The sequence below is a fragment of the Megalobrama amblycephala genome, linkage group LG12, assembly GCF_018812025.1.
Source record: "Megalobrama amblycephala isolate DHTTF-2021 linkage group LG12, ASM1881202v1, whole genome shotgun sequence".
Taxonomy (NCBI): Eukaryota; Metazoa; Chordata; class Actinopteri; order Cypriniformes; family Xenocyprididae; genus Megalobrama; species Megalobrama amblycephala.
The window spans coordinates 6,076,271-6,097,896 of record NC_063055.1 but is presented as its reverse complement, the minus strand read 5'-3'; the positions used below and the strand labels follow the sequence as shown (position 1 = coordinate 6,097,896).

The following is a 21,626-nucleotide window of genomic DNA, read 5'->3' as shown; positions in this document are numbered from 1 at the left end:
TATTAATTTTGCTCTAGCACAAACATGAGAAGCTTAAATCCGCCCCATACTGACCTGATCATAGTATTTGTTGATATACTTGTACAGCTCATGCAACGCCACCAAACTGTTCATTTCGGATGCAAAGCTCTAAAAACAGACAGTCATCAGAATCTTAAAATAGCAAGTTTAAGTGTTCATGATAAAGAAAGGGGAAAATATTTTCAAAAGGAAGGAAAGATCAGATTTAAACACAAAAATAATGGCATTTTTTACATCTTAAATACATGTGAGAGTACACTAAATCAATCTTTATTACCCCCCCCCCCCCATCAAAAAGAAAAAAAAAAATCAAATGTAATTAATTAAATTTAATTAAGTATATTTATAAATTTAATTAAGTATTAATATAATATAATTATATATATATATATATATATTTTTTTTTTTTTCAAGGTTAAAATAATGTTACATTTTTTAAAATATATATTAATATTAAATATTAAATATCTATATATCTATATATATATATCTTTTTTACAAATATCACAAATTATTCATTTAAATGATGTTTAATGTTATAAAAATAGTTCATTCAAAAAGTTTTTTTTTAACAAATATGAATTATTTATATAGATATTAAAAATAGATATTTTTAATATTTTACAATTTTATATACAATTTTATTCAAAACGTTGTCACACCACATGATGATTTTGTTTTACAAACAAATTAATTAAAAATATTTGTAATATTTGACAATTCAAAAAGTTTTTGGACCACATGAAAAGCTGTTTATTTTACAAATATTTTAAAAATATTTTACAATTATTCAAAAAGTTGTCATCACATGAATGTTTTTTTTTTATCAAATTACTCAAATTATCAATCAAATTATCAATCAAATTATTCAAAAATATTAAAATAATTTTAAAATTTTAAAAAAAGTACTAACAAAAAACAAAATGAGTCAAAATGAATTGTAATTCAGAAATTAAAAACATGATCATCATCAAGTCACTGTATGTGTAATTTTGAATAAATTAATGTCACGTCATTGACCCTTAAACTAGACATTGAATCCCAGATTCTCAATGTGGTTTCACACTTTTGGACCCTGCTGTCTGTTAAAATGTAAAAACACAGTCGGAGTAGAATAAAATAAAATTCAGTCTCACCCCTGACAGCTCTGTGAGGGTTGAATTCATTTCCTGGTAACAGCCAGACACAGCGTTGTGAATATCACTGTAGTACCTGCAGGAGAGGAAGAAGCTTTATAGCACTAAATATCATGAACTTCCTGTATCCATTTCAGTGCTAATATATGTGTTTGAAAAGAGACGTATCGCTGTATAACGTTTAGATTTTCTAACCTCTCCACCAGCTGCTTGTATCGTGGGATTTCTCTGGCGTACAACAGCTTATTCACTGGAGAATCCTGAAGGACAAGACACACGACATTGAGCTCCTTTCATTGCTATAGCATCTTTAAGGTTTTGCTTATTTTCTTTTTTCTCTTTCCTGCCCTTGTTCATCTTCTCACTTTACATGCACACTCTCTACCATAATGAGGTCACAGCTAGAGAGGTCAAGAGGTTAATTGCTGTACTGACCCGGCCCACTTTGTGCTCGGATGTAGTGCAGGAATCAATGAAGGTCTGTGCGATAACGGAGAGGACGGCATCCACGCTATCCGTCACCTGCACGTCAAAGACAAACTGAGGATTCTTCAAGATGTTGACCCAGAAACGCAAAGGCAAACTGCAGGCGGAGGGAAAACAAGAGTGCATTTAAATAAACATTTAATATAGCGAACACAAAAACATCAGGGTTCTTACACTGTCTAACCAATGATTTTCCATGACCTTTCCAATCATTTGCAATCACAGAGTAAAGATTTCTAAAAATCAATCACTAATGAATCATTCAGACCAATTTCTGAAACAGTCCGACCAACTGATTGGGGGAAAAAAGAATGATTTGCTTGCTTAGAAAAATTTTACAAGGACAACGACTAGCCAAAGACATATTACAAAATGGAAATATGTACAAAAATTTATATTCACTACAGACATTTGCAGATTTCACAAATTCCCAGAGCTTCTCCATTATCTTTGTAATTAATGGATTTAAAAATTCAAACTAATTCAAGATTACTGGATAAAAGATTTTTAAATAATCAATTAAAAAGTTTTATAGATCAAGGAGATGTAGGCAGTAATGCCGACCTGTTTGTTTTCCAGATGTGAACAGTCTCTGGGTCATCGATGCCGTGTTTCTCTGCCATGTCATCCAGGAAGTCAAAGAAGAACCTGACAGCGATGGGTGGAGGCCGTTTCGTGCTCAGTATGGCTACAAAGACGTCATCTACAAACTTTTGCAGAGTGCCCTGAAGATACACATTTATAAACAGAGCAGCTTTCAATCACACTGACAGTCAGCAGCAGAAAACAGATCTCAAACAAACATGAGAAGCGTCAGAATCCGTTTGATGTGTTTGTGCGTGCTGTATTAAAGATGACTCAATCACAAACATCTCACGTACCTTCATTGAAAGCAGTCGTGTAAGGTAGATCTCAGGAATGGCTTTTGCCCGCTCTCTCTCTCTCATGCTACTCTTCCTGTGTTTGGGGATCTCGGGGTCTTCGCTCGGCTTCACCAGATGCCACAGCCGAAGACCTTCCTCCTCCTCTCCCTCCAGCATTGGAGTTTCTACAGCAATTGCAAGGAGCAGACCAGATATCAATAAGAAATATATCATTTTTGCTCTCTGATGGTCAGTAATGAAGTGAATTAAGTGTAAATGTGATGACTGTTTATATTTGATTGACCAAAAAGTATTAAACTTACTCTCTCCAGTCTGGTAGACCTGATTTACTCCAAGAGAACTCTGGGAACGAGGGATGAGAGCAACAGTGGCCCCATCAGGTACCTGAGAAAACAAGAGGAAAGAGAGAGACTTGAGATCAAGTCAACCAACTCAAAACTCAACCAACCATCTCACAAAAATCAACCAATCAACTAATAAAATCAACTAACCAACTCACAAAACCAACCATCCATATCAATATATCAACCAACCATCTCAAAATATCAAATCAACCAACTCACAAAATCAACTTACAGAATCAACCAATCAACAAAAAAAAAACCAAAAAAACCCAAAAAAATCAACCATCCAACTCACAAAAATCAACCATTCATATCAAAATATCAATTAATCAACTGAGAGTCAACCATTCAACTCACAAATCAACCAACTCACAAAATCAACTATCCATCTCAAAATATCAACCAACTTACAAAATCAACTAGTCAACTTACAAATCAACCAACTCACAAAATTAACTATACATCTCAAATATAAACCAACTCACAAAATCAACTAGTCAACTTACAAACCAACAAACTCACAAAATTAACCATCCATCTCAAACATAAACCAACTCACAAAATCAACTAGTCAGCTTACAAAATCAACCAACTCACAAAATTAACTATACATCTCAAATATAAACCAACTCACAAAATCAACTAGTCAACTTACAAACCAACAAACTCACAAAATTAACTATCCATCTCAAATATAAACCAACTCACAAAATCAACTAGTCAGCTTACAAATCAACCAACTCACAAAATTAACCACAGCTTACAAAACCAACAAACTCACAAAATTAACTATCCATCTCAAATATAAACCAACTCACAAAATCAACTAGTCAGCTTACAAATCAACCAACTCACAAAATTAACTATACATCTCAAATATAAACCAACTCACAAAATCAACTAGTCAACTTACAAACCAACAAACTCACAAAATTAACTATCCATCTCAAATATAAACCAACTCACAAAATCAACTAGTCAGCTTACAAATCAACCAACTCACAAAATTAACTATACATCTCAAATATAAACCAACTCACAAAATCAACTAGTCAACTTACAAACCAACAAACTCACAAAATTAACTATCCATCTCAAATATAAACCAACTCACAAAATCAACTAGTCAGCTTACAAATCAACCAACTCACAAAATTAACTACAGCTTACAAAACCAACAAACTCACAAAATTAACTATCCATCTCAAAATATCAAGCAACCAACTCACAAATTAACCAATCAACTTACAAAATCAACCAACCGAAACCAACTCACAAAATCAACATTCCATCTCAAAATATCAACCAACTCTCAAAATCAACCAATCAACTCACAAAATCAACCAACAAGAAAATGAATCAACCAACCAACCAACCAACCAACCTACAAAGAAACCAGTTAACCATCCCACTAACCAATCAGCCAACCCACATTCAACCAACCAACCCACCCATTAATCAACAAATTAATCTGAATGAACTTGCGTGTAAAATGCAAGTCACAGTAAATGTCCAGCTGTACCTTGTAGTGCTGTAAAGTGTTGATCCGTTTCCAGCGACCCTGAACGATGGCTGTGACATCATCATCAGAAAGAGTCAGGTGACCTGCTTGGCCGGATCGCCACTCTGAAGGAACACAACATGTAAAATATGAAGCTTTAACAAAAAAAAAAAAAAAGTTTTCTTTAAAACAAACTGTACATAGTTGTGACTAGTCTAGATATATCTACCAAAACCGTACCAAGGTCCAGAGAGTCTGCGGCTGGTCTCTGGGAGAATGGCGCTCCTTTATAAATCTGGTCCAGGATTTTATCTTTAACCTGAGTGATGGTGTCAGTGTCCAGAACTTTAACAGGGCAGGGCTGGACCTCGACACCACTCTTCACCAGCACTGTCAGAGTCTGAGAAGAGAAACACAAACTCTTGTCTTATTCGATTTATTCATTTAGGAGATTTGTTTTGCGTAGCACTGAGATGAAAGTATTACAGGGACTCACCACAGAGCAGTAGTCGATGTCCTCTCTGAGCAGGTGGCTGTCGTTGAGTGTGCGTTTGGCTTTGCCTGTCACTGCATCCACTGGTCCTTTGTCTACCTGGTATTTAATAGCCCTGTACAACTTGTACAGAGGCTCACCAGCAACCTCCTGCACAAATACACACAAACACATTTACATGCATTAGCAATTGCATTTATGTTTGTCACAATAAAAGTTGCTTATATGTGGAAGATGAAGTTTTATGAGATGTTTCCATCACGTGAGAATTTATTAAAACTATAACCCATGAGAAGCCTAGTGTTAAGGCCCCGATACACTTCAAGTGAAAAAGAACAAACTGGTGTGAAGTCATTTCGAACAATCAGGCCAAAATGAAGTTAATTTTGCACTCGTTTCGGGAGTTTGAAACAGCTTGCCAAAGCTACATTTCTAGAAAAGTTAGCTGGTAAACATCTTCGAACTACCATTGGTCTATGGCAATTACATAATAGGTGGGTGTGGCTCTAAGGGCTCTAAGCCTTCTTCGACGTTGAACTCATTTCTTCTGTTCAGTCCATCGAGGTCAGATGTCAACGAGTAAAAACATGAATACACGGGAGAGCCGCGTTACAATAGAAATCGAAGTTGTAATTGAGAGAGACTTTAAACTGCTTGTGTTTAAACAATCTATTGTATAAAACGAAAAAGAACTTTGCTGTGAGTCTATCGGGGCCTTTACAGTGATTTGATCACAGTTAAGATACAAAGCAGATCTCTGTGAACATGGTAAACAGCATATAATTATAAAAACTATTTATTCTCATTTATTCTCATTATTCACTATCAATGCAAATGCATAGAATTGAAGCCATCACATGCTCTGATACCTTGAGGAAAGAATAGAGACAGATGGACATCCAGTTGGTCAGCATCTTTTCCACAACCGTCTCAGTCCTACAGATGACAACATGTATGTTATATCACTTGAGATTAGATTTACTATAATCAGATCAGGACGGATCAGACCAATTGTTTTTTTTGTTGTTTTTTTACACAAACACATGATGTATTCATTTTTAAATGTATGTTTTATATGACCTAGAACCTTGTTACATTATTTCTCAAGTCTCATTATTTCTCTGAGTCTCAGAAACCCCAGGAAAAACATGAATAAATGCAATTAATTTGAATAAACTAGTAGTCTTATTAGTCTACTTATTATTATTGAATATTATTGAATAATGTGTTCTTGAAAACATACACAAAGCTACAATACATAAAGATAGTAAATATTAATGCCAAGGTCATGGATATGATTCAAAGAACTCTTATGCTGATAAAACATGTGCCTTGAATACACCAAGTTGTTTTGGGTAAAATAACAATAATAAATGTATGTCAAATAAATAAAAAGTGAATGTGAAATACCTGCGCAGCATGAGTTTGGGGTTCTTGGCCACATACTGCTGCACTAGATCTCCCAGCAGGGTCTTCATAACATCAGTGAAGTATTCCAGCTTATCATGAAGGGCCATCGTGAGAAGAGACGCAACGTAACCTCGGTCCCTCTGTGAGAAATTCTGCTGTGCCTCCAGAGTATGGATGAACTAGAGGAACGAAGAGGAGAGTTTACCAGCATTGCCACAGATGGTCCCTAGAATGTTCACTACAAAAGCATACTAGTTTGACCAATTTCAATCAAACAGTTCGGGCTTTCAAAACACTGCACTCGTAAAACATCTACAAAGCCTCCGTCTATTGAGATAGATAAATATTTAAAATGCTGAAGTTCAGCGCTGAAGTTTCTTCACTGCTGCCTGACAGTTTGGCAGCTAAAAAGCATCAAAAAGAAAGGATAGCGACTGAGATTTTCAAAATAATAAAAAAATAAAAACTCTCTGTGCTAAACAGGCATCCACCTGCATTCAACACAAAATGAATATTACATTAGCTTTCCTTTTCATCCTTTGTTTAGTCTTTGAGGTGAAATAATGGCTCCAAAAACAGCCACTGATGCACTGAATATGCCAGCGGCATAAACACTGTAATTACACTCGGATTCCTTTTCCTCTACAGGAAGCTAGAGTCGAACTGACAGCAAAAACAAAGCACTTCACTGACCCGTATAAGGAAGAGTCTGTTGTTGAGCAGGTTGTTGAGCTGACCCAGGCCCTGCTCCACAGTCTGTCTACGAAAATCTGGCAAATCCAGATTCTGACTCAGTGGCGCGCCCTTCTGGCCAGGGAAGAAAACACGCTCTGCATATGTGCGGTAATCCAGAAAGGGAATACCAGGACCACCAACGTCACTGCTCAGATCCATCATCTCCGTCATCAGATCTGAAGGCCAGGAAACAGTTAGTTTAATGGAGCATGTGATGAAAATGTGCCTCTCAATTTGCATTAAAAAAGCGGACTAAACAATTGATAGTGATATAATTTTTTTATTTTTTTTTAAATTTTAAAAAAACAATTACAAACCATGTGTAAAAATTACATATGTACATATATATATATATTTTCAATATACTGTGTGTGTGTGTGTTGAAAAATGATTTCCATAATTATTTTATATATCTATATATTTATCTATATTTATAATAAAAAAGTCAATAATAAGTACATAAGCATTATCATCCTTTCATTATATATATATAAATAATGTGTGTGTGTACGTACACACACACATATACATACATATATATATATATATATATATATATATATATATATATATATATATATATATATACAAATATACATATACATATATACATATATACATATATATATATATATACACATACATACATACACACACACATATATATATATATATGTGTGTGTGTGTGTGTGTGTGTGTGTGTGTGTGTGTGTGTGTGTGTGTGTGTGTGTGTGTACGTACATGTGTTATATATATATAATAATATATGAACATATGTACATCATTATTGATTGTTTTATTATAAATATAGATATAAAATAATTATATAAATTATTAATTATTAAATAAATCAATAATTATTAATTATATATAATATGTATGTGTATTATATATAATATGAACATATGTACATCATTATTGTTTGTTTTATTATAAATATAAATATATATAGATATAAAATAATTATATAAATCACATATATATATATATATATATATATATATATATATATATATATATATATATATATATATACATATATATATATATACATACATACATACACACACACACAAATATATGTATATGATATAATATGACATATAATATGAACATATGTACATTATTATTGTTTGTTTTATTATAATAGATATAAAATAATTGTATAAATCAGTAATTTTTTACTAAGATACATAGAGAGTAGATAGATAGATGTATGGATCGGCAAACTGTATGGATGAAAAAGTGTTGCCATACCAGTGAACTCTTTCCTGCACTGGTCTCCAACATTTATCTCCAGAGTCTCCAGCTGCACCAGAACCTTTTTATAGTCTCTCAGAGCCTGTTTACTCTTCCGCCTTCACAAACAGAGCGAGAGCAAACACAGGGTTAGAGCACGACCGGTAACAAATGGATACCATTAGAATTCTTCCCGAGTGCTGGATTTGAGTTCACGGCTCGTCGTCATGCCGACAAGCCCAGAAGGGTGAAGAATCTGCAATCTGAAATCACTCTACCTGTACATGAGAATGATGACCAGCACGATGAGAACTACCACCGCGGCCCCCGCTGCCAGACCGATCTGAGCCGCCAGAGGCACCGGTGAGTGTAAATCGTTGTCATACTGCACCCGACCCAAGTCAAATTCCAAGTTTCCCATTAACACCTGAGTGAGACACACACACACACATCGGTGTTAGCATGTGATAGCAAAATGAAGAAACTCACAACCCTAAGCAGGTGTGACATGACACAGCGTGAAGCAATAAATTACATCTTTTTAAACAGACGGGTTCCAGGCCACAGTCGGTAGTAAAAACCTCATTTTCACAGCAGAGAAAATGTTTTAACACTAACATATAAACTATTCAAGACAGACCTAACGTGAGGTTGTTTAGCTATGATACATGCCTCTGAAGAAGACAAGCCAATGTGATTTCAACAATGTTTTTTAACATCATTATTTTAATACATTTTTCACACTTCATAGATAGGGTTAGAGAAGCACAATGTTAAAATTCTAGCTGATAAGCCAATCATTTTTATGTTATGGCCAATAATAATATTAAATTTTATACTATTTTGTCTAAATAATATTTTAGTGTTTATTAATAAATATACATAAAAAAATTTAAAAACAATTGTTTTAGTAAAAGTGAATTTAATTTGAATTATAAATGCATTGAAATAATTTTCATTATAATGAGTATGAAAATGGATATTCATTTTGATATGTGCAAAATGTTACATTTAACAGTGTTACTATTAATGTTTTTAAAGTTTAACTTTTAGTGAGATAAATAACAGCGAAATTAACATGCACAATTAAATATCCGAAATCAACCAATACGTCAAAATCTCTAATTCTGGAGAACTTGTTGAAATCCCCATTGAAAAACACTACAAAAATCAAGTGTGTTGAAAAACTGCCTCCATTAAACATCAAATATGTTCTGATTGGTTGTGATTTTATCACTTCATGACGCATTTCACGTTTTGTGTGATGCTCAAAACTTATGTTACACAAACACAAAATTTGTCTGACTAAAACTGTGACACCCAAACTGTATTTTTTGTTCTGCACCAGAATAAAAATAGCCTTTTGGTTACATTTAAAAATATAGCTGCGAGCAGCAATTATCAGGGTTCAAGTGCTTTAAGCCCTATAAGCACATGCTTAAAAAGATATTTTTTTTCAGTTAGCAAGCCAGTAACCATCTCAGTCATAGATGGAAAAGACCATTTACAGCAAATACAAGCAATTTACCATAGGAAATATATAGTTTAAAGCTTCTTAACAGTTACCGAGGTTGAGCCAAAAACCTAGGACTAGTTCATCAAAGTTGTTTTTTGAAAGAATCTCCAATATTTAATGAATAATTTGATTGACAGCTGAGGTCTACCACATGGTAAGAATTTCTCACAGGCCTTTAGGGCTATGAGTCAAACAGGCCCAGCGAGTTTCGTTTTGATCGGCCTCCGTTGACCTTGTCTAATAGCTGCTCAGATTTCATTGGCTGATGGCGTACATGTTTTTTTGAGATATGTCAATGTCCTCATAGACAATCATGACACCTCGGACAAAGACGCTGCATGCCAATTTTCAAGTCAATCGGATGAACGGTGAAGTAATTTTAGCCATTGTCATGTTTTTTTTTTCTGTTATAGCACCACCAGGTAATGTGTAATGTGGCCAGTAATGTGTCAGTCACCACATCCTTTTACATGCCACCACAGAATGAGCTCTTAAATAGGTGTGCTCAGTTTGGTGAAAATGTCTCACTCATTTCACGAATTATAGCCATTTTATTTAAAGTGGCTCCACCTACTTTGAAAGTTTTGGTGGCCCTTATGGACCGTGAATTTAATTTTTTTTTTTTTTTTTTGATAATTCTTGACAATCAGACTCCAGAGAATCTCAAAACCTAGGAATAGTTCTCAAAAGAAGGTTTTTCCAGAGTTTAGGAGTTTTGAGCCATTTCGTACTTTTGACCGCTGTAGTGCCCCCGTCAGGCCAATCTAGGCGAGCCTCGATGACATTGTAGATGGTGTGACTACTACCAGCTCTCAAAGTTTCAAGTCTCTTCAACTTATGGTTTGGTCTGCCCGATCACTTTTAGGGGACAATGCTGATCCTACGCACTTGAACCCCTAACCAAAAAAATGTGCACTGAAACAACTAAAGAAGACACTGGATTCAGACTGACCGTAAGCCTGGGTAAGTCATCGTCATCCAGGGCGAGAGGCTGTTCCTCAGGAGGTTCGCAGTACAGATGCGTGTTATCCAGAGTCTTGACGTCACACTCTTCCTTCCCCAGCCGGGCCAGAACTTCCTCTCTGCTCATAGCCAGTGTCAGTCCCTTACCCTTCAGAGACAAAACACACGTCTTCAGTTTCAACTAAATCTGCTAAAACTGCTTCTCGTGCAAAATAACAGGGTTATCATTATTAACTAAAACTACTAAAATCATTTTTGTTAATTGAAATAAATCTGAAATAAAATAAAAAATATTAGATGAAAAACTTAAAGTGCCCCATTGTGCTATTTTAAAGGTTCCTAGTTTTGTTTTAGAGGTCTCATACAATAGGTTTACATGCATCCAAGGTCAAAAAAACACTTAATTTTCTCATAATATAGAGTATGTACACTGTAGCATCACCTCTTTTCTCATAGTGTCTGAAACAGTTCGATCAAGGATCTGGTCTCTCTAAACCCCTCCTTACCGCTAGCCTACTCTGCTCTGATTGGTCAGTAATGATGGCGTTAGTTTTACCATATCAAATCGAACCAGAGTCCTCATCCTTTAGAAGTGCATGCAAAGTTTACTTGCTTTGGCAGCAAAAACAGCATCTTCTTGGCATGTCGATAACACAAACCAAACTCTTCCAGGCTTCAGCTACAATTACAATATTTGAGGGTAAAAGTTTTTTTCACAAGCAGCCAGTAAAAACCATAGACTGTCATTGTGCAAATTTGTTACAAACCTACATCGGTTTGTGCAGGAAGTAAGACTTTTGGAAAACAATAACTTGATTTATTTTGCACTTTGCAGACCTTTTACATTCACAAACAGCTGTATTACAAACAGCATGAAAGTAATATCCGAAAAGCATGATGGGGCACTTTAAACTAAATTAAAATTAGAAATGTTTCCTTTTGCAACTAACTGAAATAAGTTAAAGCACTGTAATTACTAATTGGAAATGAATAAACAAACAAACAAAAAAAAGAATTAATCCTAAATTTTAATATTTAAAAATAACAAAAACAAATAAAAAGGACCAAAAAAAACAACAAAATAACTAAAAAATAAACTAAAATGGAAATTAAAGAGAACAGAGACTATACAAATAAAAGTTAATTCAAATTATTCACTTTAATACTACATAAAATAATACTAAAATAATATTGGTAGACCCTAAATGAAACAGAAATGCATGCACCTCTACTGCCAGGACTCCTCCAGGTTTGAATCGGATGGCTGTTCCATGGGACTCACTGTTGAGCTGGAACAAGTCTGGGTTTGGGTGGTACGTGAACGGCTTGTTCTTGATGGTGTGAAAATCGATGTGCACATTGTCCATCTCGAACCACACTCGCACAATCCTGGATCTCGACGGCACCTCTGGGCTCTTGCAAATCATTTGCTCCGAGGTAACATTGGCGCACAAACTCTGACTCTGAAGACAAAGAAAAATATGCACTACAGCTTTTCTGAGAACACTTTCTCTCACAGGCTTTAACGAGTTCAAATTTAGTCAAGTAAATGATTAAACCACCTCTGAATACATATTTGAACCTCTGAGAATGAATCAAATGTATAAGTCCTGTTTGCATAAATACTGAAAAGGAATTCTGTGTTTGATATGTAAAATTGGTTGAAGCAATGTGTGAAATGACTTTTACCATAACCAAGGGACTCCTGACAGAAACATGAGTGGATCGACGTCTTCTGACTTCAAAACTCTCTCTAGGCTCATAAGAGACCGACATCTTCGGGTGCTGAACGACATTTAGGTTTTGGCCGGTCACGTTTATAACACGTCCACCCCTAAATTTAAATGATAAGTTAGAGGAATTCGGTCTCATGATGTAAATGTAGGATGCATAAGAACAGGACTCGGGCGCACGCACCCGTAGAAACTCTCAGTAGGTGATGCATCGTTAATCACTGGGTCTTCCATATAGTTGAAAAGGACACTATCCAAAATCCTCTCTGCTCTTCCAAACACAACTTTGACTGGCACTTTTCCAGTTTGGTTTGAGTGACTGGTGCGACAAATCAGCCTCGTGTCACTCACTTCATTGCTTACATAAAAAAAAAAAAAACAGAAGACTTAGATATATGCAACTTGCAACATCTTTTCAGTGAATTGATTTGCTTTTTCCATCAATAATAAACAGATGAAAGATATTAGCACTTACATGCGACAAGGCTTTGAGCCCAAGAACACCTGCAGGCCAGTGATTTGGTCACTCCTTTGTTCTGTTCTTTGTCCGGTCAGGAGTTGCGACCCGTGCACCGTTAGTGTCGTGCCCCCAGCCAAGGGCCCTTTTACGGGCACAATTGTGCGCAGCTGTGGGTTCTGATATGAGAACGTCTGCTGGGACTCTCCTTTCTCTGAACCTCTGACGGTGATGATGACCGGTCCGGCTGTGACATTTGCGCTGGCCTGGAGCTCACATACAATGCTGAAAACAAAACCAGAATTATGCACATATGAAGTTTGATGGCAACTAGTCATTATTTGATGAACTAAAACAGTCATTTTAAAGGGATAGTTCACCCAAAAATGAAAATGATCCCATGATTTACTCACTCTCAAGCCATCCTAAGTGTATATGACTATCTTCTTTCATTTATTTAAAAATGACTGGCTCTTTCAAGCTTTATAATGGTAGTGAATGGGGGGCGTGATATTGAAAAGTAATCCATACGCCTATAAAAGTAATCCATACGGCTCCAGGGGGTTAATAAAGGTCTTCTGAAGCAAAGCGATGGGATTTTGTAAGCAAAATATCCATATTTATTCTTGATGTTCTAACAAATAGGGCTGTGCAACAAACTTAAGCTCCTCTTCTCTTAAATCAAATTCCTTCAACATTTATCTTTGAAATTTCTCGTTTTAGGCTTCTAATTCGGGACCGGTGTTTCGTTTTGCTCCATCTTCTGCACTTCCGCATTCGCCATTACGTCATGCATTGGGTCAGAGGATAGTCGCTTCGCTTCAGAAGGCTTTTTATTAACCCCCTGGAGCCGTACGGATTATTTTTATTATGGATGGATGCATTTTGGGGGCTTTAAAATCACGCCCCCCATTCACTACCATTAAAAAGCTTGGAAGAGCCAGGATATTTTTAAATATATCTCCGATTGTGTTCGCTTGTGTACAGCTAAGATGGCTTGAGGATGAGTAAATCATGGGATAATTTTCATTTTTGGGTGAACTAACCCTTTAAGAGAGGTGTTGTACCTGGTGGAAATGCGATAGGCTTCAGGCAGAGGTCTACAGCTGACCCCTGCCACCGTCACTCCTGCCTGGATGTCCTGGAAGCTCTGGCCTAGGTTCGATCCCTGGATCGTCAGCAGTATGCCACCCTCCAGTGGACCGGTCAGTGGCTCAACCTGTACACACAGATAAAAAGTCAATAATTGCAGAAAATGATTTCTTTAACATTTAGAGGGGCAGTAAGCAATTTCTGAGAAACACTGTTGATATTTGAAATCAACATAAACAAACACACCCCTCCCTTCATTGCTCCACCCCCAAACTGCACAAACACAAACATGAGTTGATGTCTCATTATCATAGCTGAAGCGAAAACAAAATAACGCTTTGCGAAAAATAAAGTGAAGATGATGAACGAACGACAAGGAAGAACAAATAATGAACATACAGTTCACAAGAGTATATACGAGCAAGAGAAAGTCACCAGCAGCACACCAGCTGCAGATAAAAACAATGACACTCAAAACCGTCCTGTTCCTATAGCTAACATTACAACAACAGCATATATTGGTTCTGTGAAACATCAAAACCATTTGTGTTGTGGTGTTCAGTTTGATCCACTTTCAACAGCGTTTCTCCGAAATTTGAAACCTTTAATTGACCTTTTTTTGAAATCAACTTGTAACATACAAAACACACAGTGTCCTTTATAAATGTGTTTAGAGACCAAAATTAATACCCACCAAGGGTTGCATGAGACTAATAATTGGTTTGCAAAAAATCAGTAATGTGACCATTATTTAGGAACTGGTGAAATAATAAAAGGTTGAACTGGCAATGCAACAATTGTTTGATCCTTGCAGTGTTTTAATCTTTCAAAAACTATGCGGGTGAATAAGATCAAAGAAGCACCACACCAAAATGTGTTTTGATTCTCTACAACAGAAATATTAGGATCCAGTCTTTTAAACAGATCCTATCCATTATGTCTGATATTGTAGTCTGTATTAACATCAGCCTGAGATGTTGACAGAGGAAGGCAGAAACAAAGTGATGATAAAAATGAGCAGGGTTCATTGAATAATCTTAGCTGCGTATGTTTATATGCTCATTTGGACTTTGTCTGACCTGCACAAATCCAACAAATGTTGTTATATTAAACACATTACTTCATGAAACCCTAAAATGGAGACATTTTACTCTTACTCGTAAAGACAAATATTACATTAAACCCCAAAATCTTATGGTTAACTAACAATAACAAGCACTAAAAGAGCAAGAAAAATAATCAATATATAAACAATGTATAAAATTTATATTTAAAAATATAATCTATAAATAATATAAAAATTATAATAAAAATGACAAATGGTTAAATGATAAATTAAATAAAAGATAAAATGACTGAATATAAATGATTGGATAAATGGTTGATTATAAAGGATAAAAGAAATGAAGCAAATTGAGAAATTGACAACACAAACATATGGTTGCTCTCTTGAAGACACACACACACACACACACACACACACACACACACACACACACACACACACACACACACACACACACTGAATACTCAAACTAGATCCTTAGATCATATAACACAAACGGTGCACTTATGAAAAGATCATTCTTTATGGGTGACAGCTTTTGCCTTCACATTGACATTTATGCATTCGGGAGATGCTTTTATCCAAAGGTATGTTTTAAAAGTTCATGCATTCCCTAGGAATGAAAACCCATGACTTGCGAAAGATGATAGATTGACAGATTTATGATTATGCAAATTAGCTGTTTGCTGCAAATACAGAAAAGAAAAACAGCTAAAATAATTCCAGTTAATTGGCAACAAAATACATCTTGAAGGAAATTGCAAAATCATGGTTGATGATAAAATCTTTCTCAATTCACCCACATAATTTAATTTTGGACCATGCATATGTGTACCTCAGTAATTAGAGGGGGAGGACAGGTGTCCATGGTTCCACTGGCGCAGGACTGGTTATACACACAGCCGGGAGTTTTATCGGCACACCACACACATCCGTAATTGGCCGCAACCGCTCGACACTGACTGCAGTCGGACTGTCCCACCGAGCAGTCATACAGCTGCACTGTTACACAGTCACACAAGCAACAGATACAAAACTCTTACTAACTGCATCAATGACTCAACTGTTTTTCTTGTCCTATTGAAACATAGTGAATCTTATCAAAGGACAGAGTCTTCTAGCATGTACACAGATCATCTCTCCCTGATATCCCTGATAAAAGCCTTGATAAGTAATGACATAATCATTCTGATCACCAACCCAAAAACCTTAATGGTATAATAATTCTAATAATAATAATTATATATATATATATATATATATATATATATATATATATATATATATATATATATATATATATATATATATATATACACACTGTGTATATATAGAAGTGAGTACACCCCTCACAAATATTTTATTATATCTTTTCATGTGACAATACTGAAGAAATGACACTTTGCTACAGTGTAAAGTAGTGCTTGTACAGCTTGTATAAACAACAACACACATGTATAGTTGTTTAAAATATATAAATATGCAACATTTAAATTCACAATTTTAGATATAAATTCACAATTTTTATATATAGTGTGTACAAAAAATAAATAAATAAATAAATCTCCCTGATATAACAGCCTTGAAAATGAATGACAATCATTCTGACCACCAATAAATAAATAATATAATATATATATATATATATATATATATATATATATATATATATATATATATATATATATATATATATATATATATAGAAATGATATAATACTTATAACTACACACATTATAGTTGTTTAAAATATATAAATATGTAATATATATAATATATATATATATATATATATATATATATATATTTTTTTTTTTTTTTTTTTTTTTAAACAATACATTTAAAAATTATATATTTAAATTTTACAAATTTATATATACATGTATACAATATATATAATATATTAATAATTATTTTATATATTATTCATATATATATATATATATATATATATATATATATATATATATATATATATATATATATATATATATATATATATATAAACATAAAATGTATACAATCTATAATATATTAAAATCATTTATTTTTTAATAATAAAAAATAAATTTAAATCATTTAATTTCATTGTATTATAAAATAGAACTATATAAAATTAATAAGTATAAATAAGTATACTTTATAATATATTTTATTTATAATAACAATATATTTTTAAACAATATATATTTATTTAACAAATTGTTTATATTTTTTATGGATTTAATTATGCAAATTAGTAGGTACACTGTTTAAAACAAGAGAGTTAATTCGATAATTTTTGAGGATGCTCAGCGGACCTCTACTGAATGAAACATGCAGAAATGGTACTCACAGCGGAGATGTGGTGCTGAATCTATACGCTGCGTCCCCCATTGCAGGTATACAGGAGCGGAATATTCAAACTGCTTCCCTGAGTATCGAAACTACACAAACACACACACACACACACACACACACAAAATCAATGTATAATCAGCCAGGTGCATGCAGACAAATTATGTGTGGCACCATAAACAAATCCATGTTTAAATTGCTATGTTTTTCTGGCTGGTGTCATAAATTACAGCTATTATCAGAGCAGACGTCACACATGAGTCTATATTAACTGCAGCGGCTGTGGTGTGATCCAGCGGCTGTGGTGTGATGCTGTGTTGAATAAATGGACCCTATTAATATCACCTGATGAGAGGCACACTTGAACACATGCGTCCCCGTCTCTTTGCTGCGGTCCAGCGTGGCCCGCAAACGCAGCTCCTGGCCTTCAATGACCAGCACGCACTCGTAATCTTCCTCATCCTGTTCAGAATATCACACGGTATGTTACACAATCAAACACTAATCACAAGCCTTCTCTAACCCCCCCTTCCTCATTCCAGATGCATTATCATAAATGAGTTCACCCAGACCCTCCTGAACACCTGGGAATAATGGCCTTTTAAAATGCATAGCCATGAAACGTCAAGGCCAACATATTGGCTTAGGTACAATGGATGGGGTGGAATGATAAATGGCAGATGAGCATTACCTCAAAAATGTCCAGGTTTTTGCCCTGTAGAGAAAGCTCGGTGTCAAAGCCAACAGGAACCAGAGGGGAGCTCTGCAGGGCCCAGACGCAGGGGCAAGAGTCGGGCCCGCGGGGCGTTGACTGCTCCTGTTCACACGCACACACAAAATAACAGTTTCAGTGAGGGGAAAAGGTGACCTGCACCTATTTCTTTTTTTAGTTAAAAAAGGGTTGGTTAGATAATAGAATTTTCAGTTTAATGCAAATGATCAGCGGAAGGTGCGATTTGATTGGACGGACCAAAATTAGACATGATTGCATGATTTCTGCCACAGCGTTTTACACAAACATCATTTTGCAAACAATAATCTTGCAAATTAGTCACCAAAGAAAAAAAATAGTTTTTGGAAGATCACAAAACAGAAGAGGCACGTGGTATTTAACACCAAGTTACCACAGTTTCAAAGTAATAACAACAACAACATTCAGCAATATTATTTAGTTGACTGCACTGTCAATATTAGATGAGAACTGAGCTGGATTATGACTTTTTTTTTCAGAGCTGCTTTACAGCTGAACTGAACTCATTTCATAATTGTGTTATTGTGTGGTATGTGGAGACTGACACCTATTTCCCACAGCTTTACAGCAACAATAATGAATGTAGTCCCTTACGAAATAGTAGGCTGAGGGTGTATTCACGCCTGTAGATCGACTGCATCGTTCCGAAAATGATTGACAAGTTCACTTCATGAGCATATATTGTGGCTTTTTTTGTACTGTCGTACACAACGAATGTATACGAATGTAGCCGTCATTCCCGCTGTTAAATTATATACTACATTCATGTTAATTCAAGCGCACTCTCTCTGTATCTAACAGCGCTGTCTAGTAGGGCTAACAGTTTCAGGGCACATGGAAACACTATGAATGTTATAATGCAGCTACAGCGGGAATCAAGGCTTCGTCTGGTCAGCGTTCTTGCACGGATAAGAGCGATTACACAACATTTTAAGATGATGACATGCTCTTTTTTTTATATAACACATTTCCTACTATGGATGGATAGAGCGACAGACCGAATGACCGACCGACTGACAGACAGAATGAACGATAGAATGACAAACAGAACGACCAACAGAACAATAGACTGAACAACCGACAGAACGAGAGAACGACAGACAGAACGACCGTCAGACAGACAGAATGATAGAACAACAGACAGAACGAACGACAGAATGACAAAAAGAACAACCAACAAAACGATAGACAGAAAGACCGACAGAACGAGAACGAAAGACAGAACAACCGACAGACAGACAGAATGATAGAACAACAGACAGAACGAGCGACAGAATGACAAACAGAACGACAGACAGAACGATAGACTGAACGACCGACAGAACGAGAGAACGACCGACAGAACGACAAACAGAACGATAGACTGAACGAGAGAACGACAGACAGAACGACAAACAGAACGATAGACTGAACGACCGACAGAACGAGAGAACGACAAACAGAACGATAGACTGAACGACCGACAGAACGAAAGACAGAATGACCAACAGAAAGACAGAATGATAGAACAGACAGAACGAACGATAGAATGACAAACAGAACGATAGACTGAACAACCGACAGAACGAGAGAACGACAGAAAGAACGACCGACAGAACGATAGACTGAACGACCGACAGAACGACCGACAGAATGATAGAACAACAGACAGAACGAACGACAGAATGACAAACAGAACGACTGACAGAACGATAGACTGAACAACTGACAGAACGAGAGAACGACAGACAGAACGACCGACAGAACGAGAACGAAAGACAGAACGACCAACAGAATGACAAACAGAACAACAGACAGAACGAACGACAGAATGACAAACAGAACGACCGACAGAACGATAGACTGAACAACCGACAGAACGATAGACTGAACAACCGACAGAACGATAGACTGAACAACCGACAGAACGACCGACAGAACGACTGACAGAACGACCGACAGAATGACAGAACGACCGACAGAACGACCGACAGAACGACCGGCAGAACGACCGGCAGAACGACCGGCAGAACGACCGACAGACAGACAGAATGACAGAACGACCGACAGAACGACCGGCAGAACGACCGACAGACAGACAGAACAACCGGCAGAACGACCGGCAGAACGACCGACAGAACGACCGACAGAACGACCGACAGACAGACAGAATGATAGAACAACAGACAGAACGATAGACTGAACGACTGACAGAACGACCGACAGAACGACCGACAGAACGACCGACAGAACGACCGACAGAACGACCGACAGACAGACAGAATGATAGAACAACAGACAGACAGACAGAACGACGACGAGACGAACGATAGACAGAACGAACGACAGAACGATAGACAGAACGATAGACAGAACGATAGACAGAACGATAGACAGAACGATAGACAGAACGACAGACAGAACGACCGACAGACAGACAGAATGATAGAACAACAGACAGAACGAACGACAGAACGATAGACTGAACGACCGACTGAACGACCGACTGAACGACCGACAGAACGGCCGACAGAACGGCCGACAGACAGACCGACAGACAGAATGATAGAACAACAGACAGAACGACCGACAGAATGACAAACAGAACGACAGACAGAACAATAGACTGAACAACCGACAGAACGACAGACAGAACAATAGACTGAACAACCGACAGAACGACAGACAGAACGACCGACAGAACGAGAACGAAAGACAGAACGACCGACAGACAGACAGAATGATAGAACAACAGACAAAACGACCGACAGAACGCACGACAGAATGACAAACAGAACGACTGACAGAACGATAGACAGAACGACAGACAGAACAATAGACTGAACAACCGACAGAACGACCGACAGAACGAGAACGAAAGACAGAACGACCGACAGACAGAGAGAATGATAGAACAACAGACAGAACGACCGACAGAACGAACGACAGAATGACAAACAGAACGACTGACAGAACGATAGACTGAACAACCGACAGAACGAGAGAACGACAGACAGAACGACAGACAGACAGACAGAACGACCGACAGAACGAGAACGAAAGACAGAACGACAGACAGAATGACAAACAGAACGACAGACAGAACGACAGACAGAACGACAGACAGAACAATAGACTGAACAACCGACAGAACGACAGACAGAACGACAGACAGAACGAGAACGAAAGACAGAACGACCGACAGACAGACAGAATGATAGAACAGACAGAATGACCGACAGAACGAACGACAGAATGACAAACAGAACGACTGACAGAACGATAGACTGAACAACCGACAGAACGAGAGAACGACAGACAGAACGACAGACAGACAGACAGAACGACAGACAGAACGACAGACAGAACGACAGACAGACAGACAGACAGACAGAATGATAGAACAACAGACAGAACGAACAACAGAATGACAAACAGAACGACAGACAGAACAATAGACTGAACAACCGACAGAACGACAG

The 21,626-nt window shown here is 36.4% G+C and overlaps 1 protein-coding gene across 5 annotated transcripts in view; it reads right to left on the bottom strand.

Annotated features, from left to right (window-relative positions):
* Positions 1 to 21,626, bottom strand: part of plxnb3 (plexin B3) — a 99,863-nt gene that overhangs the window by 3,900 nt on the left and 74,337 nt on the right. For all 5 annotated transcript variants that reach the window (XM_048208979.1, XM_048208981.1, XM_048208977.1 and 2 more), the window contains exons 10-34: positions 18,106 to 18,231; positions 17,760 to 17,876; positions 17,413 to 17,503; positions 15,912 to 16,078; positions 13,986 to 14,137; positions 12,937 to 13,203; positions 12,646 to 12,819; positions 12,418 to 12,562; positions 11,955 to 12,191; positions 10,718 to 10,876; positions 8,528 to 8,676; positions 8,268 to 8,368; positions 6,969 to 7,186; positions 6,276 to 6,454; positions 5,735 to 5,801; positions 4,869 to 5,015; positions 4,613 to 4,772; positions 4,394 to 4,497; positions 2,830 to 2,911; positions 2,525 to 2,691; positions 2,208 to 2,368; positions 1,593 to 1,740; positions 1,353 to 1,417; positions 1,158 to 1,233; positions 55 to 129 (exon numbers count right to left, since the gene is read on the bottom strand). In XM_048208979.1, coding sequence (XP_048064936.1) covers positions 55 to 129; positions 1,158 to 1,233; positions 1,353 to 1,417; positions 1,593 to 1,740; positions 2,208 to 2,368; positions 2,525 to 2,691; positions 2,830 to 2,911; positions 4,394 to 4,497; positions 4,613 to 4,772; positions 4,869 to 5,015; positions 5,735 to 5,801; positions 6,276 to 6,454; positions 6,969 to 7,186; positions 8,268 to 8,368; positions 8,528 to 8,676; positions 10,718 to 10,876; positions 11,955 to 12,191; positions 12,418 to 12,562; positions 12,646 to 12,819; positions 12,937 to 13,203; positions 13,986 to 14,137; positions 15,912 to 16,078; positions 17,413 to 17,503; positions 17,760 to 17,876; positions 18,106 to 18,231 — 3,534 coding nt within the window. The remainder of the gene's footprint in view (positions 1 to 54; positions 130 to 1,157; positions 1,234 to 1,352; positions 1,418 to 1,592; positions 1,741 to 2,207; positions 2,369 to 2,524; positions 2,692 to 2,829; positions 2,912 to 4,393; positions 4,498 to 4,612; positions 4,773 to 4,868; positions 5,016 to 5,734; positions 5,802 to 6,275; positions 6,455 to 6,968; positions 7,187 to 8,267; positions 8,369 to 8,527; positions 8,677 to 10,717; positions 10,877 to 11,954; positions 12,192 to 12,417; positions 12,563 to 12,645; positions 12,820 to 12,936; positions 13,204 to 13,985; positions 14,138 to 15,911; positions 16,079 to 17,412; positions 17,504 to 17,759; positions 17,877 to 18,105; positions 18,232 to 21,626) is intronic.